Source organism: Bufo gargarizans, chromosome 1 (genome assembly GCF_014858855.1).
Source record: "Bufo gargarizans isolate SCDJY-AF-19 chromosome 1, ASM1485885v1, whole genome shotgun sequence".
Taxonomy (NCBI): domain Eukaryota; kingdom Metazoa; phylum Chordata; class Amphibia; order Anura; family Bufonidae; genus Bufo; species Bufo gargarizans.
This window is the reverse complement of record NC_058080.1, coordinates 697549086-697568741: the sequence shown is the minus strand read 5'-3', so window position 1 is coordinate 697568741 and position 19656 is coordinate 697549086. Positions and strand designations below refer to the sequence as shown.

Below are 19656 nucleotides of genomic sequence, written 5' to 3'. Positions count from 1 at the left end.
TGCGTCCACAAGCCTAAATGGCAACATTTCCAGGGCCAGCAATTTGGAAAGGTGAGCATTTAGTGCTATGGCCTGTGGGTGGGTGGCTGGGTATTTGCGCTTTCGTTCAAAGGCCTGGGGTATAGACATCTGTACGCTGCGCTGGGACACAGAAGTGGATATGCTAGCTGATGGTGCTTTCAGTAATATACCGTGTTTTTCGCCCCCTATAAAACGCACCTAGGTTTTTGAGGTGGAAAATAAGAAAAAAAAAAATTTTAACCAAAAGGTGTGCTTTTGGTGGGTTTTGAACTAATTGTGGTCTGTGGATGGCGCACTGTTATGGAGGATCTGTGGATGGTGAACTGTTATGGGGATCTATGGGTGAACCTTATGGGGGATCTGTGGGTGACACTTATGGGGGATCTGTTGGTGACACTTATGAGGGATCTGTGGGTGATACTTATGGGGGATCTGTGGGTGGCTCTTATTGGGGTCTCTGGATGGCACTGTTATGGGGATCTGTGTATGACAGTGTTGTAGTAAAATATTAATATTAATCAGCTTGCATCAAAGTTTGTGTAAGGAAAAAGACAAATCCATCCTCCATCAGCTGCAGCTAGAGAACGACCCACGTGCTACCATCTTGATTCAATTCTGAGCAAATCCTCCTCCTCCTTGCCCAGTGTCCGTTCTTTATTGACTAAACAAAAGGTGTAAAAGGGGCTGGCCCAAGACAAGGATACAGGAAGTGATGACATACAGGAAGTGATGACATAGGAAGACAAGCATTTAGACTAACATAGCTAGCTAACAAACACATGTATACAATACCACTGGAGCAAACTTTATCCAGCCTTGCTCAGTGATCAATGCCAGATAAAGTTACTATGATCCACATGCAGGTTTATTTACAGTACAGCGTCATTATCTCCAGCGGCTGATCAGGCGCACTAGAGACAACAAGCGCACGTTCCTTTACAGGACATACACGGGAAGATATCCACTCCAATGGTTTACCCTGACACTGAGAGACATGCTGACAATACACAATATATTAAATACACATCCTAAAGTAAAATGTCCATATAATAAAATTTCCACAACAACAGTTATGGGGGGAGATCTGTGGATGACACATATATAGCATCTTATGCTATGTGTCATCCACACATCCCCTCCATAACAGTGTCCTGTAGTGAATGACCCTCAATACAGGGGGTGGGGGTCGCATCTGCTTTTATAATGACAGCGGGGCCCGTGCAGTGACTGTATTCTACTACATGGTATAATCGTATCTGTAATAGTTAATTATGTATATAATTGCATAATCAGCGCCTGTATTACTTACAACTACAAGCGCTCGGTAGGTAGCAGAGAGGAGGGAGGAGGCAGGCCGGGAGGACGGGCGCTGGCAGTGTGAGTCATACGTCATGCGCCCACGCTGCCTGCTTCTATCATAAAGTGGGCGGCGCAGGCGCGCGACGTGGTGACTCACGCTGCCAGTGCCCGTCCTCCCGGCCTGCCTCCTCCCTCCTCTCTGCTACCTACCGAGCGTTTGTAGTTGTAAGTAATACAGGCGCTGATTATGCAATTATTTACATAATTAACTATTACAGATACGATTATACAGTGAGTGGGGCCCGTGTAGTAGAATACAGTCACTGCACGGGCCCCACTGTCATTATAAAAGCAGATCTCCTCCCCCACAGCTGATACACCCGCCGCGCGGCATCGCGGCGGGTGTATCATTGAAAATTTTTCAAAATCAGCAGCATTCGCCCCATAAGACGCACTGCTATTTTTCCCAAACTTTTGGGGGGAAAAAAGTGCGTCTTATAGGGCGAAAAATACGGTACTATTTATACTGTTATGCCTATGAAGAAAATAACTTTTAGGCCTCTTTCACACTACCGTATGGCTATTTCAGTGTTTTGTGGATACGTTGTTCCGTTTTTTTGTTTCCGTTGTGTTTCGGTTTCCGTTCCGTTTTTCCGTTTCATTTTTCCGTATGGCATATACAGTTTACAGTAATTACATAGAAAAAATTGGGCTGGGCATAACATTTTCAATAGATGGTTCCGCAAAAACGGAACGGATACTAAAGACATGCGCATGCATTTCCGTATGTGTTCCGTTTTTTTTGCAGACCCATTGACTTGAATGAAGCCACGGAACCATTGAAATGAAACGGCCTGCAAAACGGAAAAAAAAAACAGTAGTGTAAAAAGAGGCCTTAAGCACTGAAAATCCAGCTTTTCCAACAAAGCATGTCTGTAGTGTAATGGTAATTCTTCTTTCTGCCATACACAAGGTCTGGGGTTCAAGACAAGACCTGTTAATTTATTTAGTAAAGTTCTATGTGCCCCTTCACTAACCCATATTCAGCACAGCTTCATTAGTATTCACTGAAGTGAATATTAATGAGGCTGCTGATTCTGCTTAGATCTGTGAAAATCGAGCTGGGAGGGGAAGGAGAGGCAGAGACCTGATGCTACAAACACTCCCCGAGAGTATTGCACTGGAATGTAAACCTAGGGTGCAAGTCACAGATCGCAACTTCATCTTCTGATTTATATAATGCAATAAGGTTCAAAAAATGTCTTTTTTGTGTGTGTAACCAGAAAATTAGGGTTCAGCAAAGCGCACTTCAGTTAAAACTTTGTTTCAATGCTGTACGGAGATCCGTCTCCATACAGCAGTCAGATGTATGGGCTATGCCGAGGTTAAATTCGTTATCTCTGAAGTCTCACGACACTTCGATGAATAACTTCTGACTTTGATTTTATAACTTGAAAAAAATGTAAAACTGGGATCCAAAGTCGGCTTCAGATCCCAGTTTTAAAATTGTTTTTAAGTTACATAGTAATATAGTTTATAAGGCTGAAAAAAGACATCTGTCCATCCAGTTCGGCCTGTTATCCTGCAAGTTGATCCAGAGGAAGGCAAAAAAAAACTGTGAGGTAGAAGCCCATTTTCCTCACTTTAGGGGAATTCAAAATATCTTCCCGACTCCAATCAGGCAATCAGAATAACTCCCTGGATCAACGACCCCTCTCTAGTAGCTATAGCCTGTAATATTATTACGCTCCAGAAATACATCCAGGCCCCTCTTGAATTCCTTTATTGTACTCACCATCACCACCTCCTCAGGCAGAGAGTTCCATAGTCTCACTGCTCTTACCGTAAAGAATCCTCTTCTATGTTTGTGTACAAACCTTCTTTCCTCCAGACGCAAAGGATGTCCCCTCGTCACAGTCACAGTCCTGGGCATAAATAGATGATGGGAGAGATCTCTGTACTGACCCCTGATATATTTATACATAGTAATTAGATCTCCCCTCAGTCGTCTTTTTTCTAAAGTGAATAACCCCAATTGTGACAATCTTTCAGGGTACTGTAGTTGCCCCATTCCAGTTATTACTTTAGTTGCCCTCCTCTGGACCCTCTCCAGCTCTGCTATGTCTGCTTTGTTCACTGGAGCCCAGAACTGTACACAGTACTCCATGTGTGGTCTGACTAATGATTTTTAAAGTGGTAGGACTATGTTCTCATCACGGGCATCTATGCCCCTTTGGATGCAACCCATTATCTTATTGGCCTTGGCAGCAGCTGCCTGACACTGGTTTTTGCAGCTTAGTTCGCTGTTCACTAAAATTCCTAGGTCCTTTTCAATGTCAGTGTTACCGAGTGTTTTACCATTTAGTATGTACGGGTGACTTGCATTATTCCTTCCCATGTGCATAACTTTACATTTGTCAGTGTTAACCTCATCTGTCACTTATCTGCCCAAGCCTCCAATCTATCCAGATCCCTCTGTAGTAGTATACTGTCATCATCAGTGTTAATTACTTTACACAGTTTAGTATCATGTGCAAAAATAGATATTTTACTGTGCAAGCCTTCTACCAGATCATTAATAAGTATATTGAAGAGAATAGAGCCCAATACTGACCCCTGAGGTACCCCACTAGTGACAGTGACCCAATCTGAGTGTGTACCGTTAATAACCACCCTCTGTTTTCTATCACTCAGCCAGTTACTTACCCACATACAGACTTTTTCTCCCAGTCCGAGCATTCTCATTTTATATACTAACCTTTTATGTGGTACAGTGTCAAATGCTTTGGAGAAGTCCAGATATACGACACCCACCGATTCGCCGCTGTCAAGTCTAGAACTTACCTCCTCATAGAAACTGATTAAATTAGTTTGACAGGAGCGATCCTTAATGAAGCCAAGTTGAATAATTGATGTCCGCAGTCAGGCCCCTTTCACACGGGCGAGTTTCCCGTGCGGGTGCGATGCGTGCGGTGAACGCATTGCACCCGCACTGAATCCGGACCCATTCATTTCTATGGGACTGTGCACACAAGCGGTGATTTTCACGCATCACTTGTGCGTTGCGTGAAAATCGCAGCATGCTCCTCTTTGTGCGTTTTTCACGTAACGCAGGCCCTATAGAAATGAATGGGGTTGCGTGAAAATCGCATGCATCCGCAAGCAAGTGCGGATGCGGTGCGATTTTCACGCATGGGTTCTAGGTGACAGTCTATTCACTGTATTATTTTCCCTTATAACATGGTTATAAGGGAAAATAATAGCATTCTGAATACAGAATGCTTAGTATAATAGTGCTGGAAGGGTTAAAAACAATAAAAAAAGTTAACTCACCTTCTCCTCTTGTTCGCCTAGATGCCGGTCTGTTCTTTAGCTGTGGGCTGAAGGACCTGTGGTGACGTCAGATCACATGCTCCATCACCATGGTGATGGACCATGTGATTGGAGCAAGTGATCTGACATCACCTCAGGTCATTCAGTCCACAGCTAAAGAACAGACCGGCATCTAGGCGAACAAGAGGAGAAGGTGAGTTAACTTTTTTATTATTTTTAACCCTTCCAGCACTATTATACTAAGCATTCTGTATTCAGAATGCTATTATTTTCCCTTATAACCATGTTATAAGGGAAAATAATACAATCTTCAGAACATCAATCCCAAGCCCGAACTTCTGTGAAGAAGTTCGGGTCTGGGTACCAAACATGCGCGATTTATCTCACGCGAGTGCAAAACGCATTACAATGTTTTGCACTTGCGCGGAAAAATCGCGCATTTTCCCGCAACGCACCCGCCTCTTATCCGGGCAAAAAACATGACGCCCGTGTGAAAGAGGCCTTATTCAGCAAGTCTTGCGCGACTTCTGAGATAACGAATTTCACCTCGGTGGAGCCTGTACATTTGAATCCTGTACGGAGATGGATCTCCGTACAGCATTCAAAGGAAGTTTTGACTAAAGCGACTTCGGATCCATGATCCAAAGTGCTCTTCGCTCATCACTATAATTGACAGTGACAAAATATAACTGATGAACATGTGGACTCATTGTGAATATATATATGAATAAATACATTGATGGATGAATGGATAGATAGATAGATAGATAGATAGATAGATAGATAGATGAGTGGATGGATAAAAGAAAGTATTGTGACTGTCTGATCCTGACCAATCTTTTCTTGGCAGTAACCATAACTTCCAGTTGCAAAATAATAAAATAAGATGGGTAGATTTATGGTGGATGAATGAATACATGGATAGAATGATGCTTGGTGAGATGAATGAGTTAATGGATGGATTGATTCATGGTGGCGGAATAATGGATTGGTAGAAGTATGAATTGGCAGACTTGGTATATAAGGTGTGGTTGCATCACTGCATAACTAGATATATCTGTCTTCCAGGAATCGGTGAGACCAGCCCGAAAAGTCACAAAGATGTAATAATGTAATATTAGTTGTCACACAGTTTTCCCAGAAATATATACACTACTCACAAAATGTTGGGGATATTTGGCTTGTGGTTGAAATTTCAGGATGAACCTAAAATGCCCTCTAACCTTTACAGGTGAACTTAATGTGACCTTCTCTAAACTTTTGAATGCACATGTCCAACTGTTCAATGTTTGAGTACTTTTTGCACAACTTGCTGTTCTCTAACAAGGAGCTTAATGGCAAAATTCACAACAGATGTTTCACCCAATAAATTTCCTGGTTCAATTACAAATGGTATTTAAACAGTCCTCCTCATCATGCTGTTCACATTTTGACACCATGAGACCAAGATGACACCTAACAATTGATCAACAGTACCTCGGAATTGCGAGGCTTCAAGCCAGAAATTCTCAGATGGAAGTGGCCACTGAGCTTAGAGTGGCAAGGTGTCATCAGCAGGTTGCAACGGAGATTCAAAGTGACTGGAAGAATCAAAGAAAGGCATAGAAGTGGACATACTTTGGTCACATCCCACATGATGACCTCTTCATTGTGAACAATGCCCTGCGTAACCGGATGATAAATGCCACACAACTCCAGGAACATTTAATGGAGGTGAGAGGCACCCAAGTGTCACGTCAGACCATTCGAAACCGTTGACATCAGCGAGGTCTGCGGATTAGACGACCTGCAAGGGTACCTGACCACACCACCAGGCACAGGCGTCATCGTCTTGCATGGGTCTAGGGAGCATCTATGCTGGTCGAGGGACCAGTGGGCCTCAGTGCTGTTCACTGATGAAAGATGATTCATAATGAGCAGTGGTGGCCGCCAACGATGTTGGAGACGTCAAGGAGAGTACTATGCATTAGCCACTGTTTGCCTTGACGGTGATGGTGGTGTTAGAGTGTGAGCAAGTGTGTCTAGTCAATACAGAACCGCCCTGCAATTTGTGAATGGTCCAGTGACAAGCCCTTACTACTTGAAAAACATCATTTATCCAGTCATTGTGCCTCTGCATGAACAACACAGGCCTAATTTAATCTTCATGGATGACAATGCGCCAGCTCATTGAGGTCGCATCATTAGAGAATGGCTGCTGGAGACTGGGTGACCTCAGATGGAGTGGCCTGCACCTTCTCCAGACCTGAATCTCATTGAAAACCTATGGTATCAGCTGAGTCGCAGTGTAGAGGCTCGTAATTCTGTACCCTAGAACCTCAATGACCTGAGGGCCGCCCCTTCAATAAGAGTGGGATGCTATGCCTCAGCAAACAAGAAGTCGACTTGTAAAGCTGTAATTGATGCTTAATGACAAGTTATTGAGACATTGCCATTTTTGTGGGGGTATACCCACCACTGGTGTTGGCTTTTGTTTCAATAAATTGTTTGAGATGAGGAAATCACCATTGCATGCTTCTACTTAAAGGGAACCTGTCACCAGTTTTATGGTGTCCTAACTAAGGGCAACATAAAACATAAATAAGTGACTGATTCGCTTAGTAAAATGCTGGGTCACTTTCTTTAATTGACCCAGTCAATCTGCCAACATCTTGTATTGAAAATCTCCAGCTGATAATGATGAGTCATGAATATTCATGAGCTCCTGACTCTCCCCACCCACCTGCTGCTGAATGACAGTTTGTTTCCATATGAATCAGCAGCAGGTGGGCAGGGGAGTGGCTATAGCTGTTAATTAAATATACGCTGGACTCAATGACATCACGCTGGACTCAAATCAGCTCATTAGCATGTGGCATCTTTGTGTGTATATTATGAGGTAACCACCTGTCACACCAGTAAGTGAATACATCTAAGGTACTTTTTAGTAGTTAATGACTGTATATAATTAGTTAGATTGTAATCAAATATCCACATGACAGGTTCCCTTTAAATGCCCTACTTTTATGATATAATATCACTGTAGAGTGAACTTTTTACATTTTCCATAAATTTCACCCAAAAGCCAAATATCCCTAACTTTTTGTGAGTAGCGTATAACTCTGTATTCAGAAATTTTAAACAAAGACGTCAACTGCGGACAAGTGGGTTAAACCTTCATGGCAACCCCTACTGTAAAAAAGGACCCACTGGAGATCAGAAAATCACAGCAGATCTTGTAGCTAAAATAAACTTAGGATAGTCACACATATCTCCTACAGCGACCACTACAGGGTAAATGTGGTATTACGCAGACAACTGTGTAAATGCATGGTTGTGCTCAGTCCTCCACAGCTCTCTGATCGGGTTAGCAGAAGGACTCTTACCCTTTATGATCATCCTAACAGAGGATATGGACAAGGGTCATCCTAAGTGGTGATTTTTGAGCTAAGATGTACAAGGTCAGAAAAAAAATATTATCAGCTGCCTTGCTTAAATATATAGAATTCTCATTTTTGTTTGCAGAGTTTATTTCTGAAAAATACAAAGAGAGTTGTATGAATATTTTGGAAGGCGATAAGGAAGGGGGTCAGCTTAGCTGTGTCTGATTTGCAGAGTCACTCTCCCTTTCTGTCTGGCCAGCACAATGGTTGGGAACGTGTGTCTAATTTTCCATGTTGCGGAAAGAATGCCTATGCCTAACATGCTGCAAATACTAGGGCCGTGAACAAGGTCTAGGATTGCGAAACGTTGGCCAGTGGCTAATTATGAATTTTCATGGACGGATAAGAAAAAGAATAAGACTAATGAAGTAAAATAAAATAAGAAGCTTAAAAGCATCTATAGAGTGCCGTGGTTTTTTGAAATATTTTTTCCAATTTTTGTCTAATTTCCCAAACCTGAGTGCGTAGAATGACAAAACAGGTATAACACTTGGAGTAATGTGACTAATCAGGGACAATGACGGCACGGGTTGTGCAATGTTATAAAGCAGGTGCCAGAGTGAAGCTTTTGATGTTTTTGCATTGACCTGGCAGTGATACTGGTGGTGGACACACGGCATCCCACGACTTCCAGGAACTTTCACAACATGATGAGTGCAAAAAAGTACAATGATTGACATAAAAAACAAGGTAACGTATTCATTAAAGGGGCCTGGGATTTATTTGAGGAGGATGTTCTGGTGCAGAGCAGGAGAAGCAATTCTTCTGCACAGTGCCCTGCCAGTGACCTCCACCCTGACCTGCAGGGGCCACCCTCTGACGGGGCGAGAAGCCATGCAGACTGCACTCACGTACTGATGGTGCAAACTCTTTAATTATGTGTGTGCTAGTTTTATGATGTGACGGTGGGCTACTGTCCACTGGGACTGAGCTTAGGCCACACATTTCATTTCATATGGGAGAAGCTGGAGGAACTTGGGTGAAAGGGCAGTGCTTTTTGGCAATAAGTCACCCAGATTACACCCGGTGTGGTTTTTAAGAATGAAATGAGTACAGGAACAAAGTGTGTGAGACGTTCCAGACCTCTGACCCTTTCACATTACACGACTGCTCACTCACTTCCGAACTGCTAAGGGGTGGAGTGGCACCAGTCAAACCAGGGCTGCGAAATGCTGTGCGACTGGTGGCAAAGTCAGAGTGTGTCAAGAGAGAGAAAGGAGAGAAGGAGAAAAAGGAGGAGAGTAGCAGGAAGATGGAGACATAAGGAAGGAAGGAGAGAGAGAAAGCAGGAAAGAGGAAAAATAGGAAGGAGGTAGAGAGAAAGAAAGGGGGAGAGAGAAAGAGGGAAGAAGAAAGTTATAGGAGGAAGGAAAGAGAGAGAAAAGAAAGGAGGTAGAGAGAAAGGATAAGGAGAAAGAGAAGAACAGAAAAATAGAGGAAGAAAGATATAAGAGGAAAGGAAATAGAAGAAGAGGAGTAAAGAGAGAGAGAGGGAGAAGGAGAGGGATGTAGAAGGAAGGAGGGAGAGAAAGAGGTGAAATGGGAGAGAGAGAAGGAGAGGGATGTAGAAGGATGAAGAGAGAGAGAGAGAGTAGGGAGACAAAGGGAGGGAAGGAGGGAGAGAGAAGATTGTTGAAGGGAGAGAAAGGAGGAGGAAACAAGAGAAAAGTAAGGAAGTAAAGAAGGAAGGACGGAGGGGGAGAGAAAAGAAAGAAGGTAGAGAGGAAAGGATGGGGGGGGGGGGAAGGATAGAGATAGAGGCTGAAAAAGATATAGGAGGGAGGGAAAGAGAAAAGAGGTAGAGAGAAGGAAAGGGAGAGAAGGATATAGAAGGGAGGAGGAAGAGAGGAAAAAAGAAAGATGGAGAGAAATAAAAGGTGGGAGAGACATCTAGAATGAATAAAGACAATAGAAAATGAGGGAAAAAGAGAATACAAAGAAAAATGAAAGTTTAAAAGAGACAGATGAAAAAAAGAAACAGATAGAGACAGTGAAAGACAGACCCAGAGAAGGACGAGTGAAGGGATAAGAGGAAAAGAGAAGAGATGAAAGGAAAGAAAAGGTAGCAGAGAAAGGAAATAGAACAAATATAACAAGATAGAGAGATAGAAATAAGAGGAGAATGGGAAATATGAACAGAGCAGAAGAGAAAGAATGAGGTCAAAGGAAAAAGAGAGGGGATAAGATTGAGAGAAGGGGAAAATAGAAAGTGAGAGGCTGAGAGAGAAGGGGCCCTGGAGCATGAGGTCCACCTCCTAGGCAGTGAAGGACCCCACATCCCAGACTTCCAGAGGAGAGGAAACTCTGCGGAGACCACAGTGACTAGAGTAGACCCTGCCTATAATTATTATTGTGTCCCTCACCCTGGTCATAGTCCTGGGATCTCTAATATGTTCTGTAAAGTCCATGTCCCCGGCATCTATGGGGATCAGATGTTCACCAGTGACTCCAGCACCAGGAAAAGGAACCAGAACTACACCGAGAGGAGAAGAAAGAAGGAGACACCGGGGGAGAAGAAAGAAGGAGACACCGGGGGAGAAGAAAGAAGGAGACACCGAGAGGAGAAGAAAGAAGGAGACACCGAGAGGAGAAGAAAGAAGGAGACACCGGGGGAGAAGAAAGAAGGAGACACCGGGGGAGAAGAAAGAAGGAGACACCGAGAGGAGAAGAAAGAAGGAGACACCGGGGGAGAAGAAAGAAGGAGACACCGAGGGAGAAGAAAGAAGGAGACACCGAGGGAGAAGAAAGAAGGAGACACCGGGGGAGAAGAAAGAAGGAGACACCGGGGGAGAAGAAAGAAGGAGACACCGGGGGAGAAGAAAGAAGGAGACACCGAGAGGAGAAGAAAGGAGACACCGGGGGAGAAGAAAGAAGGAGACACCGAGAGGAGAAGAAAGGAGACACCGAGAGGAGAAGAAAGAAGGAGACACCGAGAGGAGAAGAAAGAAGGAGACACCGGGGGAGAAGAAAGCAAAGGAAAATAAACTGAAAAATAAAATAAAAAAGGGACGTAACTAGTTGGATAAAAGGTGAGATAGATAATAGATAGATCAATAGATATAAGATCGAACAATAGATAGATGTCAGACATATAGATGTTAGATGTTGTCAGACACACAGATGATGTTAGAGGTTGTCAGACATATAGATGTTAGATGTTGTCAGACACACGGATGGTTAGAGGTTGTCAGACACACAGATGGTTAGATGTTGTCAGACACACAGATGGTTAGATGTTGTCAGACACAAAGATGGTTAGAAGTTGTCAGACATATAGATGATGTTAGATGTTGTCAGACACACAGATGAAGTTAGATGTTGTCAGACACACAGATGGTTAGATGTTGTCAGACACACAGATGAAGTTAGATGTTGTCAGACACATAGATGTTAGATGTTGTCAGACACATAGATGGTTAGATGTTGCCAGACAGACAGATGGTTAGAGGTTGTCAGACACACGGATGATGTTAGAGGTTGTCAGACATATAGATGATGTTAGAGGTTGTCAGACATACAGATGATGTTAGAGGTTGTCAGACATACAGATGGTTAGATGTTGTCAGACATACAGATGATGTTAGAGGTTGTCAGACACACAGATGGTTAGATGTTGTCAGACACACAGATGGTTAGAGCTTGTCAGACATACAGATGATGTTAGAGGTTGTCAGACACACAGATGGTTAGATGTTGTCAGACACACAGATGGTTAGATGTTGTCAGACACACAGATGGTTAGATGTTGTCAGACACACAGATGGTTAGAGGTTGTCAGACATACAGATGATGTTAGAGGTTGTCAGACACACAGATGGTTAGATGTTGTCAGACACACAGATGGTTAGAGGTTGTCAGACATACAGATGATGTTAGATGTTGTCAGACATATAGATGTTAGATGTTGTCAGACACACGGATGATGTTAGAGGTTGTCAGACATAGAAGCAGAGCAGACCGGGAGCAGCGGCTGCAGACGCTGCAGGCTCCTGTGCCGCCGTTAGAGGGCGCTGCCCCGCCTCGTATCTCTCTTCCTGCTGCTGAGTGTGAGGTGGAGAGCGGCGGCAGGAGGACGGGGCTCGGAGCTGAGAAGTGGCACGATGCCCCCAGAAGCCATAGCAGGGGGTGCAGCCGGGTCATGTGCCAGTCTGCAGGTGCTGGCTGCCCCCTCACCCAACCAACTGTCGGCTAATATTAGCCCTCCCGTCCATTGTAATGGGATCTTTTCTCTCCCGCAGTTGGTGCTGTTATCAGGGAGTTATGTGCCCGGCCGGTGCCCAGGAATGCGGGCGGCATCCTCCCCCGTCCTCTGCCACTTCCAGGGAGAGACAAGGGCAGCAGATAGATAGGAAATGTCGCCTCCTCACTTTCATTCAGCCGTGCCAGGAAAACGGAGAGTCCGCCAACTTGGGAGGGCACGGTGCCAGGCTGGCCCTTCTAGAAGTTCATTATCGGGGGCAGCCATCTCTGAGAAGAGACCGCCTACGATGCCCATGCCTGTCTAATACTCCAGACAGACTGCCTGTGTGTGTGTGCGCTGCCTGGCATTCCTCATGCCAACTCTGATGCCCTCCTGCCTGGCACCGCCAGTCTCTTCTGCCCTCCTATCTGGCTGTTTGCAAAAATCCCAACCAAAAGAAAAAAAAAATATGTCACCTGATTCACTGTGAATTTGTTAAAAAAAAAAAAACTCCCCACCCCCAAACAGACAGACACACTCATACACACAGGCAGGAGACCGCCCACCGCAGACAGCTAAGACCCCCTTATAGATTTAAAGAGAGACTGCATTGCCTGACGTTCATTCAATAGAGAGATCCCAGCACTCCACAGCATCACCTCTCCACTCTCTGGGCTGCACTGAGGATGTCACATCGCCAGGGCTTGCTAGGACTTCTTGTCACTATGTCCCTGTGTCATTTCATGGAAGATCACACAGTCCAGGGTAAGCAGATCTCCACTCATCTTCTCCTTTCAGGGTTTTTTTTCTCCATCATTTTTTTATGTTTTGCTTTTTTTTCTTATCTGTTTGGGGAGACTGATTTGTGACAAAAAATCTTAAAAAAAAAAAAAAAAAGTTTAGAAGTTGGACCAGAGAAAGTTTGCTTTCCAGGAGTTTGGAGACATGGTTGCAGTGTCCCCCCGACCTTCTTATCAAGGGGGTGTTAAAGGGACGGTAGACCTAAAGCTGATCTTCTGCTGGCCATTGAGAGGGATGGATGCCTGGATGTTGGTCTGGATTAACAACGGACGATCTTCATGATAAAGGATGGGGGGGGGGGGGGCGATTGGTAGAGATACCTGAGGGTGGACTCGGGTAGGTGATTGAGAAAGGTGGCGACCACGTGATTTTTATGGAATTTGATCGATGGGTCTCCATCGTCTTATCCCCATAGGTTGTAAGGATTGGTGTAAATTGGGGATGCTCTGAGGTCGGATGGAAGATATTATTTTGCCACTGTTAGCTGCATTGGTCGTGTAGTTATAGTAATGCACCACTGACTGTATATTATATATATATTATATCTATTGTTCTCTCTATATTATATATAGTTCTATATTTTATACGTATTATATCTACTGTTCCCTCTATATTATAGATACTTATATTATATATATATATATATATATATTATATATATATATATCTGTTTCCTCTATAATATATATACTTCTATATTTTATATACCGGTGTGTGTGTGTGTATATATATATATATATATATATATATCTGTTGTTTCCTCAATATTATATATACTTCTATATTATATATATATATATGTATATATATATATATGTTTCCTCTATATATATATATATACACATGATATCTCTTGTTCCCACTATATTATATATAGTTCTATATTTTATACATATTATATCTATTGTTCTCTCTATATTATATTATTATATATACTTATTTTATACAAATATTGTACCTATCGGAGACTGATCATGTCCCTGTGATCATTGTTTTATCTCGTATACTCCTGTGGCGAGAGACGTTGACCTACATACAGGTGACGGGGAGGATAGATAAGTTGCACTTTCAGAGACGGCTTGGCTTTGGTGCCCCTTTAACTTCTCGCTCCTGCCTTGTAGCCCGGCAGAGTGGCGAGCGTCAGCCCCGCTGTACTTTTATACCCTTTATTTCACTTTTAAGCAGTGTTATTTTTGTGAGGGCTCCAGCTCGATCGGATATGTCGAAAGAATGTGCAAATGTCCCGAAGCCCACACACAGATTGCAACATAAAGGCACAAATAAAATGGCATTGAATCACTTTAGGAGCGGACGCACTTGATGCTGTAATAAAGGCAGGAGGAATGCTGTTTTATATGTGGCTAAAGCCTTGTGTCAGCCGGGGGGGAACGGTGCGAGCTCTGCTGTGCAGCTCCTGCCTCTCAAGGGGTTAACCCGTGCACGGTGCGGTGTGTCTGGGGATAGGCTGGCGTTACTACTGCGGGTTATGAAACAGGACAAAATAAAAGTAAACAGTCTAGTGGAAGTAGCGCAGAGCACACGTGTTTTGTCTGGGTGGCTGCTAAGTGACACTGATATGGCTGGGGCGCTGTGTCTTGCAGCTGGAAACTGTTGGCTTCAGCAATCCAAGAACGGACGGTGCCAGGTTCTCTACAGGACTGAACTGAGCAAAGAGGAATGCTGCAAAACGGGCAGGCTGGGCACCTCCTGGACCGAGGAAGACGTACCCAACAACACGCTATTCAAATGGATGATATTCAACGGAGGAGCTCCCCACTGCATCCTCTGCAAAGGTAGGGCACGGGCTCTCTGTGAGACATGTCAAGAAGTGAATGACTATTACAGCATGCTAACAATGGGTTAATACATAACGGTAGTGCCTATGGACATTATTGGACTATAGAGTGGGAGGGCGGAGGCGGGCGTGGGGGGGGGGGGGGTCTGTTTCCCATAGATCACACCACAGCCATTAGGGCTAAGTTCTACAAGCTGTTCTGTATTCGACGCGCCTACCCTCCTGCCTACATACCTGAGACCCTCTAGTCTGGGCTCTTGCAGATTGTGGCCACCTAGAGTTGATTATTAAGTGTTAGTTTTCACGGGGGGATTTATTAAAGCGGTGAAGGGGACATCTGCACTCAATTTTAAAGCAGATTTCTGGAAGAACTTGTGCTCCCTCTCTGTAGATCATGTGCACCGGTGGGAAGGACCTTTCCCTCGCTGTAGTTCTGGGTTGTTTCTTAGAGCTTTGTGTTGATACTTTATATGATACGTTGTATGACTGTGTTCGCTTGATTGTAAGCTCATAGTAGTGTTTATCTGCAAACAGAAACGTGTGAAAACGTGGACTGTGGACCCGGAAAAAAATGTAAAATGAATAAGAAAAATAAGCCAAGGTGTGTCTGTGCCCCGGACTGCTCCAACATCACCTGGAAGGGCCCCGTGTGTGGTCTGGATGGCAAAACGTACAAGGACGAATGTGCTCTACTCAAGGCCAAATGCAAAGGAGTCCCGGAGCTGGATGTGCAGTATCAAGGCAAATGCAAAAGTACGTTATCAAGTTATGTATGCACTACATGTAAAGATGACTGGGGACATGTCACACCATGAGTCCTCTCGTGGTTTAGGTGCCCATTTGATTTTTGTACATATGTCAGTGTTAATAGTGATGGCTTTCAGTGGAGCTCCTTTTCATTTCCGTGTCTTTTTTTCTTTTCTTCAGAAACATGCAGAGATGTCCTATGTCCAGGTACCTCCACGTGCGTGGTGGACCAGACCAACAATGCCTACTGCGTGACATGTCATCGGCACTGTCCGGAGCCTACCTCCCCAGAACAATATTTATGTGGAAATGATGGGATTACGTACGCCAGCGCTTGTCACCTGCGGAAAGCCACCTGTCTCCTGGGCAGGTCAATCGGTTTGGCGTACGAGGGAAAATGCATAAGTAAGTTGTCTCCAGAAAGGAGTGATGGTTCTTTGATGATAATAGCCTCCTAGTTTTGTTCATCTGACCATAGCTCTGTAGCTGCTGTAGTACAACAAGTCCATCATGGTTGACCATCCATGTAAACTGTGAAGCTCTAAGCAGCTGAGATGTGGTCTACTACACATTCCATCTCCAAAGAAGCCATAGTTATCTCATAATGGGTTGTAATATGAGCTTCCAATATTATTAGTGTCCAGGTCACCCGTCTGATTCTAAACTTTAATGGCTGCCTACATGGATGAAGCAGTGAGATAGCAGAAAGTCATCATGACTGTCCTTTCATGGCCATAGAGATGTAGGCATTGTGTATTCTGGAGAGATTACTGACATGTGATTCCTATTTGCAGAGGCCAAGTCATGTGAAGACATCAAGTGCAGCATTGGAAAGAAGTGCCTGTGGGACAGCAGAGTGGGCAGAGGCCGCTGCGCAGCGTGCGAAGATTACTGCCCGGACAGCAAGTCTGACGAAGCGGTTTGCGCCAGCGATAACACCACCTACCCCAGCGAGTGTGCCATGAAGCAGGCCGCCTGCTCATTGGGTCTACTTTTGGAAGTCAAACACACCGGATCTTGCAACTGTAAGTGACTTACTGCAAACAAAAAACCCAATCTAAGATTTCGAAAGGCAACCCCTCCGTAATGAAGACTAGAGAGAATTGGATATCAGCACAATGGCTAGCTATGTATCATACCCGTTTACTAGCAAGGATGCAGCCTTGCCAGACTATGAAAAAAAGCTATATTTTCTATTTACCAGGGGTTGCCTGAGAATATCTTTCCCTCTATTTTTCTAATTTTCTTCGCTTCTATGTGCTTCGCTGAATGCTTCATTAACGCTTTGAGTGATCTAACTCCATGAGATTCACCGGTTGATCCGGTCCCTGTCTTAGCGCAGCGGCCGCTACTAACTCTGAGGACCCAAGCAGTACACCTAGAACACGAGCGCTTTTTGTCTGATTACAGGAACCTGCAATAAAAGCCTGATCCATTGGGTTCTTCAGAACTTTCCGCAGCTTAAGACTTCATAGATTAATTTAAAAAGTAAAAAAAAAAAAACAGGAAAAAAAAGTATTAATTAAGAGTTGATGCCGAAATGCATCGCTGCAAGACACATACAATGCAACGCTGTTTTATGGCTGTTCAGAGAGCAAAAAAACAGACAAAAACAATCATGCACTGAGCTTCTGCGCTGTTGTTGTCCTTATTTAAACAACAGCTCCCCTATATTCCCCTATATAGCCATTAATGAAGATCCTGATGAAGACGACGAGGAGGAAGACCCCGACTACAGCTTCCCATTATCTTCAGTCCACTGGTAAAACTGTTGGAACAGCCTTTGGCAAGGAGTGATGTCCATACTGTATATAGGTGTATGCTATTTATTTTGAGGAAGAAGAAGAAAAAAAAAGTATACATATAGTTGAGTCTGGTAGACATTTATTTATACTGTGTCATGTTTTATAATTTATACATAAAATGTCTGTTTTTTTTGACTGTACACCTTGTTTTGAAGAAATATATTCGTCAAAGGGAGAGCAGTGTTATTTATTGTGAGAAACCTTTGCTTGTAAAGTTCAGCTTTTTCGTGTAAGTCCATTCCTGATAACTGACCAGTACTGTCCACTCCATACACTGATGCTAGAGAGTAAGCGTGGGCAGGGCCGGATTATTGGAGGAGAACGCTCCACCATGTTGGGGTTCTAGGAGGCCACCCTTTCTACTCAGGCCCCTTAAAATCATGGAAAATTTTCTGTGGGGGCCTGTATTTTCTAGTTATGCCATTCTTGGGACCCTTACTTCTTTACTGATGCTCCTATCCAACTAAGAAGAGATCGGAGATTGCATGTAGCATGTTCTTTTGAAGTCTAAGGGAGGTTCCTCAACAGTCTTCATACCTCCCATAGACTTAAGCAGAGGGGGCCACCTCTCTTATATGTGATTGCAGTAGAGGTCAGGTAGAAGAGGGATGACTGCTCCAACAATTCTTTTTTGCCAAGGGACCTCCAGCAACCCTAGTCCGGCCCTGTGTGTTGGCAAAGTTCTGCAGCCCATAGCTTGGTGAATGTCATTGTCCTGGTAGACCTCAATGACAGGGATGAGACCATTCAAGAAGCCCTGGTCTACAGAACGGTTCCTGCTTTAGAGCTTTTTCTTGGATTTCTTCACATTTGCATGTCAGTTCCAGTATGTTTATTTATTGGATTTTATCTTTCGTCCTGTACATACATCCTTTGGGTTTTGTTTACAAGGAATCTTGACTGACCAAAAGAAGCTGCAATCACTATATCAACAGAGGTTCATGGATGGAAATTTGTTTTTTTGTTTTTTGTTGTTTTTTTACGGCCATTTATATGTGGCCCAGTGTATAACCGCAACCACAAGGACTCTGTGGGAACTCATCCCTTTAATCTGTGAACCCGTGGCTAAATATCAGTGTTTGGTTGTAACCATATCAGAGCTTTATCAGTCCAAGTTTCTTGCTTTTCACAATACTCTTCTTTGTTTCTGGTTCAATTTTCTATTTTCAGAACATGGCAAGTGAAATATAAAGTCATTTAAATATATAGTTTTGTACTTTTTTACCATGTAAATGTGCAATGTATATAAAAGTTATAAAGTGTATGTAAATAAATTATGGTTGAACAATAAAATGGAAATTTCCTATGTAGCCGTGTCATCTGTGTGGATCTGCTTTGGTAGTGTAGTTACCCTTGGGAGGGGGAGGGGTGTGTCATCAAATCTGTAGCTCATTCATTAGACAAAGCACACATATATGGCTGATTGGGAGTAAACAGTAGAGTCTATGCATGGGGTGCGAGGTTAATCAGGACAGTATCCCAAGTCCCTTCTACAGTGAAACTCTCCTCTGTTTGCTCATGTCTTAAAGTATACAGATCAATTCCGTTTGTCTTGTCTCTCCCCATCCCTCCTCCCGGAGACTTCATCTGTCTGGCGCTCTGCAACTTCCAATCTTATCAAGTTATCTTAAGCACCCTTAAAAGTGAGAAATACAAACAGCTAGACGTTCCTAATTGCCCATCCAAAATTAAAAGCGAAACCCAATTAATGATGGAGCCGATGGCAGAAAAAGCCAAAAAAAGAGGGAGAGAGAAAAACACTTGGTATTTGAAGAAAGTGCGGTTTATTAATAGTTCCGTTTACATCACTGCACATACTAATGAGGATCTGTCGTAGGGTCACAGCTCACCCCCTCTCCCTCCCGTTGAATCCAGAGCATCTTCTTCTGATGCAGGTACCAGCTCCGTCCACCAGTTCTGGAGATTTGGACTTTTTTCCAGCGCCATCTTTAAAGTCTATCTCTGGTTATTGAAAATGTTTGCTTTTCTATTGATGGGGGGGGGGGGTCCTTGAGCTGGGGGCCACTAACCACTAGAATGATGATTCAGCTTTTAGCTTAGCACTAATGGTGATGGGACCAACATAGATTTTTGTAGCTTTCCAAAACTTGAGGTATAGTTTCAATAGCAACTCCCTAGGAGTATTACAGACCTGCGATACAGTACCCATACATATCTAAGGACCTATATTATTATATACAGAGCTTACAGTTGTTTTTTTGCTTGCAGATGTTTTTTCCATGCTGTGACTCT

The 19656-nt window shown here is 43.6% G+C and overlaps 1 protein-coding gene across 2 annotated transcripts; it reads left to right on the top strand.

Moving 5' to 3' along the window:
• The first annotated feature begins 12784 nt into the window (after nt 1-12784).
• FST (follistatin) lies at nt 12785-18711 on the top strand. Of its 2 annotated transcripts, none has more exons than XM_044292598.1 (6): nt 12785-13020; nt 14658-14849; nt 15386-15604; nt 15779-16003; nt 16393-16623; nt 17009-17276. In XM_044292598.1, coding segments are annotated over exons 1-6 (948 nt in total). In that variant the 5' UTR covers nt 12785-12941; the 3' UTR covers nt 17011-17276. The 2 variants fall into 2 exon arrangements, with proteins under 2 accessions (XP_044148533.1, XP_044148531.1); XM_044292596.1 differs by lacking the exon at nt 17009-17276 and adding an exon at nt 17285-18711 and having other exon boundaries at nt 12789-13020.
• Nucleotides 18712-19656: the final 945 nt, after the last annotated feature.